The sequence below is a fragment of the Balaenoptera physalus genome (genome assembly GCF_965194825.1).
Source record: "Balaenoptera physalus genome assembly, chromosome: 3".
In the NCBI taxonomy this organism is placed as follows: domain Eukaryota; kingdom Metazoa; phylum Chordata; class Mammalia; order Artiodactyla; family Balaenopteridae; genus Balaenoptera; species Balaenoptera physalus.
Genome location: NC_138890.1, coordinates 131,887,361 through 131,900,213, shown reverse-complemented (window position 1 = coordinate 131,900,213; position 12,853 = coordinate 131,887,361). Strand labels below are relative to the sequence as shown.

Here is a 12,853-nt window from a genome sequence, read left to right as displayed (position 1 = left end):
CAGAGAACTTTTGTCATTTGCAACTTGCAATTCAACTCCGTATCGGTTACTAATTTCATTTTGGAAATCAGGATACTGATTCTCAGAGAGGTTAGGTGATATTTCTAAAATCACTCAGCATGTGAGTCTCAGAGCCAGAGTAGAAACCCAGGTGTTCTAACACCAAATCCTTGTTCTTTCCTCCACACATTGCTGCTGCTAGGAAAAAAAAAAAAGACCCCATTTATTGAGCACCTAGTGTGGGCTAGAAGCCTTTCAATATGTTCATTTATTTAATCCTTACAACAACCTTGTAGATAGGTAGATAATATTATCCCTATTTTAGCTAGAAAGTGAAAATTCAGAGGGGTTTAATTACTTAATCCACCTGGTACTGGGTCGTAGATTACATTTTCTTTCTTCCATTTCGGATTATGGATCCTGCTCTAGAAGAAACAGAATCTGTTCTCAGTTTCCCCCACAAGATACTACAGTTTAAAAGGGAGTAGGGAATCATACTGTCCATTTGCAGTGCCTGGTGAATTATCAGGTACCAAACAAAAGCCTTCTGTAATACTTCACAATAGACATTGTTTTCATCCCTGCAGCGGGATTGAGGTAGGTAAATACAAAGGATAAACATCAATGCCAGTCTCTCCACTCCCTGTCACTTCCATGGTCTTGCCATGATCCCAGTTGTGGTTGTGTCTGCTAACTACCTCACCTCTGCCCTTCAAAACCTACCCATCCCTGAGGACTGACCTTACCTTTTCCTGGAGCCTTTTCCAGCTCATTTCAGTCAACCCCTCTAGCACAGACTGCACACATCATACAATAAACACTGCAAATACAGCCAGGGTCTCAGGTCACTCTACGTGCTTTATTTTGGCAGTTTGTGGAAAATACAAACTCTTTGTTTTAGAGATTGTATCATATGGATGCTTATTTTGTATTTTTCTCGGTATCCAGTATAATGTTAGGAATATAGATTTCCAGTGTTTGATTAGTTTTTAACAAGAAGTTAACCCAGACAGAATATTGATTTGTTAAGACAACCTGACTTTTTCCTTGTATAAATTTTGATCCCGAATGTAACTTTCACCTAGGCATTCAATTGCCTAGGCTAGGTTAAGAACTAGTTTTATTCTTTGGTTAAGACAGTCCAGAAGAATAAGAAGAATAGCTATTTGATAAGACATTTTTTTTAAAGATATACTTGGATTCTACTGAGGATGAAAACACAAGATCAAGAGGACAAGCATGTGGAGGCATATACACACATGAAGAAGATGCGGAAGTCAGAAAACACAGGGGGGGTAGTTTGAGAAACATGGTCAAATTCTGACACAAGGGGATCGAAAAGAAGAATAAACACATATAATAAATATAAATGTAAAGATAAAATTGGAAAGGGATGATGGGGCCAAATGGAAAAAAGCCTAAGGAATTTGGACTTTATCCTCAGGCTGAAAGGAAGACATAGGATGGTTTTGAACAGAGCATAAACAGAAATACTTATGGTGGTAGGTGCGGGGTGATCTCAAATAGCAGTGCCTTAGGAAACAGGCAACAGCAGAAAGGAGAGAAAGGCAGATGACCGTATAAAAGAGGCAGCTGCTACCCAGCCTCAGCCCTCAATGGCCATACAGCAGTTTGTTACCATCTTTTAAAATTTTTCAAAAGAAATTGGAAATCTGGGCTTTTGTGTAAAAATCTCCACATTCTTCAATGTTGGCTTACAGTTTTTTAACGACTGTGTTAATCACATGAAACACCAGTGAATCAGATGCCAGCCTGTGATCTTGATCTGCAGTAGTGACACAATCACTTTTAAACATGGGTAACTAAAGAAAGCAGATCAGAGAAAAAAATAAGCTGAACAGCTAATGTGATGATTTAACAGGGCAGAGACCTCATGAGAAACAGAAACACTCCTTTTCTAGAGGCAGACTCATGCCTCAGCGTATATTTTATACCCAGTTCTGCTTTCATTTTAAAGCTAACAAGTTTTACAATGTGTGATTCAGCTGACCTTTAGAACTTTTTCAAACCTTTTTTTCAAACTCTTCAGAACTGACAGAAACCATGTCAGAAACTATGAACTTGTTTTATAGATCCAGGCCTGTTTTCAAATATGAATTAAATTGAAAAAGTTCCAGAAGACTTTGAGTCAATAAGTTCATTATATAAGTGTTCATTGATCTGGGACTTTCCTGAGCAGCCCAGGCTGTGTGGTCACCTTACTTTCCTGATATCTAATTGTAAGTCCACAATAAAGGGGGAGAAATAAAGAATGGGAAAAAAGTAGTTTGAAGAGATAGTGACTGGAGTTTTTTCTAAAATTTTGAAAGACAAGAATCCTCAAAATAGGGAATCACAGTGAACCCCAAGCAACATAAATAAAAGAATTGTAAGTGTAGCCACATCATTGCAAAACTGAAGACCACCAAAGATGAAGGGAAACTCTTAACAGTAGCTTTAGAGAAAACAGTTTACCTAAAATAGAACAATAATTAGAGTGATAGCATATTTTTGAATGTATCAACTGAAGTCTATAAACAATAGCATAATGCTATAAAGAACAGATAAAGTATAACTAGAATTTACACCCAATAATATATATTTACTGAACATTATTCATGAATAATGGCTAAATAAATATATCTTCAGACATGCAGGAGGAGAATATTTACTATCAAAAGACCTTCACCGGTGAGATTTCTGAAGAACACACTTCAGAAGTATGGAACGGTAGTTTAATATGTATTGATAAGAAGAAATTGTGAGCAGGGAAACTGGAAAACATAGGATAAATATAAATGAATAATGTCTGTGTAAAACATAATAATGTCTAATACAGGAGGTAAAAAGTCAAGATATTATTAGAATATGGAACATTGTACAGCATTATTATGTAGAATGGGAAGGGATGACTGACAGATTATTCTAAATATTTGGATTTGGGTAAATAAAGATAAAGATATAATTAAATGTTTTGAACATAAATTTTGAAATTTTAATAATCACTTTATACATAGCAGGTATAATTTCCAAACTAATAAAGGGAAGAATAAAATTAGAAAAAAGTGAAAAACATTCAGCCAAAGAGAAAGCAGGAAATGAATAAAAAGAATTACAGGAAAATCAAGCCAAATATAAAATAAGATAGGAAACATCTATGCAAAGATAGTGGTAATTAGGGTAAATATTAATGGACAGATTTCACCAGTAAAGAGATTCTGATGCACTAGCCCAAAAATCCTAGAAGAGGGGAAAATGTATTTAAAGACATTCTATGAATTGAGAGCTGAAACAGACTTAGAAAATTTATTTTCTCATTCAGAAATGAGGACAGCAAAGCCCAGAGGGGCAAGTGAGATAACCAAGTTCACACAGCTAAAATGTGCCGGATATTCAGCCGGAACCTGCTCACATTCCTTCTGACCCCTCTTGCCCCTGTTAGTATTCCTCATCGCCTCCCCAGCCTCTTCCAGGAGACAGCCCTCTCAGAGGTGGGTTAATGGCAAGATGTCTCAAGAGCAGCTACCTGCTGTGGTGTTTATTGCTAACCTGTGGGAAGTCGGGCTCCTCTACCTCCTCCCCCTCCTCAACCCTGCCATCTCTCTCCAGATCTCAAATACCCCTACATAAGCGCAGATCAGCAATTCCATTGCCTAAGCAGACATCCATCCAACCAACCAACTGGCACATGGCTGTGCAAGTGAAAGCTCCATCCCTTTGTAAGAAGTTTGGTTGGAGTCTTAGTTGCCAATTTTAGGGCAACAATAAGAATCCCACTCAAAAGCCTATTATCCTTTAAAACACAGAACACTTGATCTGCTGGCAAGCATTTTGAATTGCATTCTGTGAAGAAAAACAATCACCAATTTTGACTAAAAGCTCCAAGCTGCCTGCATTTAAATATTTATGCCCTAGGTTTTGACAAAGTTAAGCATAATCAAAATCCCACTGAGAAGAAGAATGTCAAAAAGATTAATTAGAAAGAAAGCAGGGCTTCCCTGGTGGCACAGTGGTTAAGAATCCACCTGCTAATGCAGGGGGATACCGGTTCGAGCCCTGGTCCAAGAAGATCGCACATGCCGCAGAGCAACAAAGCCTGTGCGCCACAACTACTGAGCCTGCGCTCTAGAGCCTGCAAGCCACAACTACTGAGCCTGTGTGCCACAACTACTGAGCCTGTGTGCCACACTACTGAAGCCCGTGCACCTAGAGCCCTGCTCCGCAACAAGAGAAGCCACCACAATGAGAAGCCCTTGCACCACAACGAAGAGTAGCCCCCGCTCGCCACAACTAGGGAAAGCCCGCACGCAGTGACAAAGACCCAACGCGGCGAAAAATGAATAAATAAAAAAAATTTAAAAAGAAAGAAAGAAAAAATGGCGCCTTTCTCTGCCTTTGTGTCAATTGTTCTTAGATAACAAGCTCTTAAATGAGTGAAGATGCCTTTACATGCTTTTGATTGTAAATTTTATTAAGGTCTTGAAGAGAGTTCATCTGAGCATTGAAATGGCATTTACTGGAAAATGTCTCCAACTTTCATGAGCAGAAACACACAATTGGTAGATGTGTTAGGTTCTCACTGACAATAGAGTCTAAGGCCCCCTATAAAAGAGCTATATACAACTGTTCCTCTCTTCCAGGAAAGATGAATTGCCATGGTAACACTGCCAAGAAATAATAGGTCAAGTTTTATCCTTGTGCCTCAGGGTTATTTTATTAGGGTTTTACTTGGAAGTGGATGCCATTGTAAAATGAAGGTTTGGGTATTTCAAAGGTAAACATCATGCCAAGAAAATCTGATCAATAAAATCGGCTGGTGTGAAGAGGATGGATAAAGGGCAATAGGTAAGAAGAACATCTACATTGATCAAAGAACTATTTAGAGGCCAGTTTATTAGAACTCTTTTCTAAAATGTGAGCTTCATTTACAGATGCTTGTATAACTAAGTGTCTGTAAATGAATTCGAAGTGACTGTACAAGATCAGTAGGGAAAAGTGGTTTGTAAATTTCATTTTAATGGAAGATTAACTGCTGTAAGGAACAAAAGTTCTTATTCCAAAAATAAGCATGCAACAATAAAGCATAAAATATTTGAGCTTCCTGTTTTGCTTACTATTTTTATCAGACTATGTTCAATGCTGCTTTATGCCTGCCTATTTATGGAAATGAAAAAATAAATACAACTGGGAGGAAAGTAACATCACCTAAAAGAAGTAATGTATAATAATCAGCATTTTGTTGTTTCTGTTGTTTTGGAGAGTAGTGTCTCAGTATATGTTATGACTTTAGGTTTCTCTGTAACAGCATTTCAATCATTTGGGGATGAAATTCCAACATGAAACAGTATATAATGTGTATCGCTTCAAGCAATGGTGCTCTGTCCTTCTAAGAACAATATATGTATGTATTTATGTATATTAAGATCTACTTTTTTAAAGCAATAAGATATATCAACTCACCTTTTTTGAATAGAATTCATTTTTCATAAATGGAATATAGTTATACATTTTAGCATAACATCTTCATGAGACTATGTTAGGCTTCTCAATAAGACTACTGTTAATCTTCTATATTTTCTCTCCTATAAAGTAGTAAACGGGTATGTGGATAGCTGTGAAATTTATATTGCTTTTGCCCTGATCATGAAGATTGCAAACTGGGGTCGATGACTGCATTAGTTTCCTACGGCTGCTGTAATGAAGTACCACAAACTGGGTGGCTTAAAACAACAGAAATTTATTGTCTCACAGTTCTGGAGGCTAGAAGTCCTAAATTAAGGTATCGCAGGGCCATGCTCTCTCTCAGGCTCTAGGGGGAGAATTCATTTCATGCCTCTCTCCTAGCTTCTAGGGGTTGCCAGCAATCCTTGACGTTTCTTGGTTTGTTGATACATCACTCCAGTCTCTGCTACTGCCTTCATGTGGCCTTCTCTGTGTCTCTGTTTTCTCTTCCCGAAAGGGCATTGGTCATAGGATTAGAACCCACCGTAATCCAGTATGAACTCATCCTAACTTGATTACATCTGCCAAGACCCTATTTCCAAATAAGGTTACATTCACAGGTTCTAGGGTTAGGACTTCACATATTTTGCGGGGGCGGGGAACACAGTACAACCCATAACTGTGACTATGAATTGGAGAACCTCACCACTGAGCAGATGGTCTCAGTTACAATTTTAAATTGCTATGCTGTCTGGTTCTTCAGAAATGATATTTCATGTCTAATATTTTGTAGACATGTAAGGAATATGATATCCTGATTAATGAAATGCTTTTAAAGTGTAGAATTTTTAAATATACAAAAATACATCTAGAATACATAAAATAAATTTAATAAATATCTATCACAGTCCGTAACTGGTAATAGGTGTTCACTTATTGTTTATTGAATGAATGAATGAATCAATCAATCAACATTAATATTAAATTATATTGAGCATAATTTAATCTTCCTTTGATGATTCAAAATAATTCCTACAGGTAGAAGGTAGCAAGGTACAAGTTAAAAGATTGCTACTTGCTTGAATGCTAAATGACTGAGTGTTTATTCCATTTCACATATTTGTGTCTATTTAGAAGTTCACTAGATAAAATGTGTTTTATGTCTTATGTTGCAGTGTTCTCATCCTACATTGCTGTTGATTTCCTCTTTGGATTATTACATATTATTTCCTTTAGCTTAATTAAATTACCTTTGTTGATCAGTTAACACCAATGTGTTCTGGTTTGGTTTCTCCACCTATAAAATTACCTACTTTATCATGTATCAGGATTCTCTGTCCTTCAATCTATTTTTCTCTGTCTAGACATTCAATAAATGTATTTTGATGGTAGTGATATTATTCGAGTTATGTTTCTTTACTAATGGTTACTTCCATTTTCCCTTTAATCCAATACAGAGAGAAGTAACCACCAAAACAAAAGCAAATTACAATATAACCCAGATTTTACAAATGAAAGCTATTTCCTCAATCCTAAAACTGCACATTATCTCTGTGTGACCTCAGAAGTGTTTGAGAATGCACTACATGCAGTTAAAAAAATAAAATGTTTCACCAGAGAAAGAAAACATAAGGCAAAAACAGACAAAAATGCCAAAATTCAAACTGAAAATGTTCCTAGCTACTACTTATCAAACTGCTAATGTTTTCCATTTTAGAGCTCTTTTTTGACAGATATTCAAGTATTTGCTAATCAAACCTATCATTTAAGCCAAAAATTCCTCCTAAAAACATGATTGAGAAGTCAAAATATTTAAGCCAGCTAAGATGATTTTATTTTTTCTTAAAAGAGAGAAAAATGAAAGCTAACTCTCTTGGAAGAAAGCTTTCATTTTTAAATCATATTTTTATCCCTTTTTTTGTGAAAGATTTCCTGTTGTGTTTTTCAATCACCAGAAGCCTACATTTATAGAAAACCAGCAGGTATCTCCAGTTATTAGAATCAACTGGGCAGAGCAACAAGGCAAAGCCAGAGTTTAGAGCCATTTTCCTGAGCAGATTGAGAAGTACCATTTTAGTCAGTTACCTTTTGAGATTCTCACATTTAATTATGTTAGTGGCACTTGACATGATAAGTGTTCTTTTCTTTCCAATATAACCTTCTATCATTATTAGTAAATGTCAAATGTAATGAGGTATTTTTTCTGACTCCTTTTTCTTCCTAATATAATGGGAGAGAAAATGCTAATGAGTTTGTAATCTTAAAATTGTTTTCAGTACTCAAAACCAATGCAGAGCCAACTAGTGTCTGTTTATTAGCTTAGTTTTACTCTTTTTATTTTCTTTGCATTTGGAAAGGAAATTTCCTCTTTGTATTTCTTACTACACTTCCCCTACTTGGTGCAATTTCTTATTCTCCCTGAGAGCTCTGAGGTGACAACTACCTCCAATTAGATTGTGTTTCTGGGTTCAAGTCAGAATCCTGTGGAAGGTCCTGCCCCTTGCTGTGACTTAAGTGCTGTCTGAAAGCTTCTTTTTTTTTCTTTTTCTTAAAAGCTGTTTTTGTCCCCCTCTCTCTGTTTTAAAATTTTGATACACAATGGCTATCCAACCCCGTGGTTTCCTGTAACATCTCAATCATAATGTAACGGGACCTTGATTTCTGCTCCCTTGAAGATTAAATACACTTCCAGTGTGAAATTGATAATGTTTTATAATACTAGATCTAGTTTCTTTACTGTCAAAATAAAATTAACATCTTATGAAAGAGGAAGCCATCCCTGGAAGAGGTCAAGAAGAGAGAGAAAATGTCATAGTTTTTCAACACAACATTATTTAGTGTCTGTATTGAAGACATGCTTGACAGGAAGGGTCTGGGTCACCTTCTAGCAGTGCCTCGGGCATATTGGCTGTTTTCTCCTATTGAGAAATTGGGGGACAGCGGTCTTTTGTATAGAGAAAGTAGCAGGAAGGGGGTCCCTAACCTGTAAGAAGGCTACTCGGTCAATGCCAAAAAGATATTTTACCAAGAGATAAAGAAAGCTATTTAAAATTACTTCACAGTACGGAAAAAAATGGTAATTTTATAGATAATGTATTCTGAAAAATATGAACCCAAGACAAAAGTGCCTAAGTTTTAAAATAGAATAACTCGTTTTAAGGGGTTCTGTTCCCCAGAGAGCTAAAATATATTACACAATCTCTAATTATACCTTGCTTTTTAAACACAATCTTTGGGCATTTGGTTCTCTAACTTTCTCCTTCATTTCACAGTTGGATATACTGTTAATGGAATATCCAACGAATATCCAAAAATATCCAAATAAGCTCAAGATTGGCTTCTTTCTGTCTAATGAATTTGTATGATTGTCCCAACTACATGCAGTTTTTGATTTCCAAGTTTATCTCTAATATCTATACATTCATATTTATAAAATACTAAGCAAAGTACAGTAAAATATTCAAATATCATTTGATTATATATCATTTCAATTTTCTTCATAGCATTTTTTTTATATTCAAGGAATGGTCACATTTTCACGTGGTGAAATCTAGACTTTCCTTTTTATTTTCTGCCAATTAGTGGCATGTTCTGAAAGACCTTCCTCGTTTGTTTTGCTTCATTTTTGCTATTTGGGGTACCGTAATCTGTTTTTATCTTACCTTTGGAAACTTATTTCAATAATATTACCTAATAAACACCTCTAATCAGGCCAGCCTTATCCCCGCTCCAAGTGTGGCATATAATTGTTGCTCATGAGCAGTCACACCCTTTGCTAATTTTCAAGTTTTATTTCACACGCCCACATCCTCCTGGAATCATTTGCTGATTTCCTCAGCCTTCTTTGGTTACCATTCTCTGAACTTTCAGGGGCCAAATAGAATAAACCACACAAATTAGGAGAAAATTGTGAGCGTTCTTGAGTTTCCTACTGTTAGTCCGAGGTGGAGTGCAGGCGTCCAAGCAGGAGGGTACCTACGGGTGAGGAACAGCGTGTCCAACATGAGCCTGTTCTAAGAGTGAGACCCAGGAGATGTTCACGTCATTTTGATGCTAAAGGAACTTCTTCTTTTTTTTTTTTATATATCATACATGGACTTGAGGATATGGGGAGGGGGAAGGGTAAGCTGTGACAAAGTGAGAGAGTGGCATGGACATATACACATTACCAAACGTAAAATAGCTAGCTAGTGGGAAGCAGCTGCATAGCACAGGGAGATCAGCTCGGTGCTTTGTGACCACCTAGAGGGGTGGGATAGGGAGGGTGGGAGGGAGGGAGACGCAAGAGGGAAGAGATATGGGAACATATGTATATGTATAACTGATTCACTTTGTTGTAGAGCAGAAGCTGACACACCATTGTAAAGCAATTATACTCCAATAAAGATGTTAAAAAAAAAAAAAAGGAACTTCTTCTTGAATCATCCAACACATTAGCTTTCCCTTCAAGACCTATTAATATTGCCTTAGGGGGAACTGGGATGCACTTTGTATACAAAGGAGGCATCTCTGGGAGAAGGGAAGAAAGAGGACCCAGACCAAGTCAGAAAGAAGGTGACATTTCTGTCCAAACTGCTAAGCACCTAGAATACTAGGGCAGAGAAATCAGAGCCCAGTCCCCTGGGAAAGTGGTGAAGAGGGAAGCCAAGGAGCACTGGGTTATAAGTTATACCCCAGATCCTGAGAAGACAAAGGAGCAAGAGTTAGTTGAATTGAGGAAGAATTTCTTCAACTACACTGTGCAGTATCTGTGACCTATATAGGTCATTTCAGTGATGTAGCTGCCTCTGATTCTCAGATTTCACTGCTGCATGAGAGTCTTTTGCAGGCCCTGAGCCCCTGCATTTGTAAGCTGCCATCTACCATACTGTGTTAGCCTTGCCTTCCCAAATTTCAGGAATAACAGCCAGTTCTTACCATTTATTGGCCACTTTTTGTGTGTCAGGCTCTGTGAAGCACTTTCCATGCATTATTTCATGTCGCCCTAACAAGCCTGCTGGGGGGGGGGGGTTAGGGGGTTTAAGTTAATAGAGGCTCAGCAGCTTGTGCATGTCCCCCCCCAGCTCTCTAATGGGAGAGTGGGAACTCCAGATCTGTCCGACTCAAACACCCACACAAAGTAGGTATTTTAATTGTCATTTTACCATTGAATAAATGGAAACTACACTGCATGCTTTTAAATGCAGGGACCTATTCATAAAAGGTCCTTTTTTTTTTTTCCCCACAGAGGCTTGTACGTAGCAGATAGACAGTAAATACATAATGATGGAGCTAATGTACTCTTCTGGTTTTAAACTCTACAAAAGCCACAGATTTTGATATGTATGATCTTTCTTCTTATTTTCTTTTCTGTAGTTAAATGCTCCTTAATGGGAATGAACATATGTAGAAGGTACTTTGAGCTAGTTCTTTACCACCCCCCCAAAAAAAGATCTGCTCATAATACTGCAGAGCGGCCATATGAAAATCATTAGGAAAAACAATACTGAAAAACATATATAGCTATACATTGTAAATACAATTTAGACTCTCTATTATGACTATTTTGGGAATAATTAATCACTTCCCAGAAGGTGTATTGCCTCATTTTTTGACAGATTATTATTTTTATTTTGTAGGACACAGCAGGCCAGGAAAGATACAGAACTATCACCACAGCCTATTATCGTGGAGCCATGGGCTTTATTTTAATGTATGACATCACAAATGAAGAATCCTTCAATGCAGTACAGGATTGGTAAGTGAGAGCAAATGTTCGCATTACTAATAACGACTTTTTTTCATTAACCTCTCTCTCCCTCCTCAAAGCAGTGATCACACCACAATGTAATATGTGTATTTTTATATACTGTGATCCCACTTGTGTTTCAGAAAGCAAACAAGGGCTAGCTATGCTCAGACTCATTTAAGGATTGATAAGAAATCATTTTGATGATTTTGCTCTATTTTGTTCACTCCAATGCTTTGCATCCTGTGATCTTTAGTTCCATGGGGGCAAGTACATTGCTTTTGATTTTTTATTTATTTTTTAAATTTATTTATTTATTTATTGGGTGCGTTGGGTCTTCGTTTCTGTGCGAGGGCTCTCTCCAGCTGTGGAGAGCGGGGGCCACTCTTCATCGCGGTGCGCGGGCCTCTCACTGTCACGGCCTCTCCCGTTGCGGAGCACAGGCTCCAGACGCGCAGGCTCAGTAGTTGTGGCTCACGGGCTTAGTTGCTCCGTGGCATGTGGGATCTTCCCAGACCAGGGCTCGAACCCGTGTCCCCTGCATTGGCAGGCAGATTCTCAACCACTGCGCCACCAGGGAAGCCCTGCTTTTGATTTTTTGAAGTACAAATAATGAATGGTCTGGAAGTATACTGGTCTAAAATAGGAATCTGGAAACCATGAACCATAGGCCAAATCAGGACTATGAGCCCCAACTGGCTCACCACTTGTGTATAAATAAAGTTTTATTAGAACACAGCCAGGTTCATTTACTTATTGTCTATGACTTCTTTCATGGTACAACAGCAGAGTTAAGTAGCTGCAACAGAGACCATATAGCCCACAAGCCTAAAACATCTTCTGTCTGGCTGTTTACAGTAAAAGTTTGCTGACCCCTTATCTGGATTTGTTAGACAGTTTTCAGTTTTTCTTCAAATTGAAAAGTTCGAAAGGACTGGGATGAAGAAAAAGAAAAAACTGAAACCTTTCTTGACTCTCAGCTACATCAAACCATGTGAAAACACCTGTCTGTGTGATTTGCTATGGGGGGTTGACTGCTGTGGCTGCAGCTCCTTCAGCCTATTCCACCAGCACCTCAGGAGGAGACACTGAAAAGCTGATGGTCATGGTCATGGTCATGAATTAAAGCAGCAGGGCGGAACAGGGCTACTTTCCTGTGGAAAGAGCCAGAGTCTAGTTGGGCTTTGTGTGGTATTAGGAGGAAAGCGAGCTCACTGGTAGGACCAGGACTAAACAGACACCACATTTTAACTCCAAATACAGTCCTGGCTTGTCTTATTGAAGGAAAAATTAGCAATACACAGGTAAAATAAACATTTTTTTTCCTGTTTTACATGATAGTATTATCCAAAATGATTTTTTTATATGTGTATCAGCTCAGTGAAGGTCAGATGCTATTAAAAATTTCAATTTGCCTTAGATTGTTTCCTTAAAATTTTTATTGCTTATCTGAAAATGCACCTACATCTTTCTTGTTTACACACACACACACACACACACACACACACACACACACTTACAATACAAAAAATTAGTAATAATACCACTAACAATAGCAACTCAAAAGGGAAATATATAGCTGTAAACTGAAAAAGACAAGCTTAGGACCTCCATGAAAAAATAATTATCTTCAACTGAGGGGCATAGAAGAAGGCTTAAGTACCCCTCTTTTTAGTAGACTGA

At 37.7% G+C, this 12,853-nt stretch overlaps 1 protein-coding gene across 2 annotated transcripts in view; it reads left to right on the top strand.

Annotated features, from left to right (window-relative positions):
- Positions 1-12,853, top strand: part of RAB3C (RAB3C, member RAS oncogene family) — a 322,157-nt gene that overhangs the window by 137,800 nt on the left and 171,504 nt on the right. For both annotated transcript variants that reach the window (XM_082457407.1, XM_082457406.1), the window contains exon 3: positions 11,061-11,179. In XM_082457407.1, the coding sequence (XP_082313533.1) occupies positions 11,061-11,179 (119 nt within the window). The remainder of the gene's footprint in view (positions 1-11,060; positions 11,180-12,853) is intronic.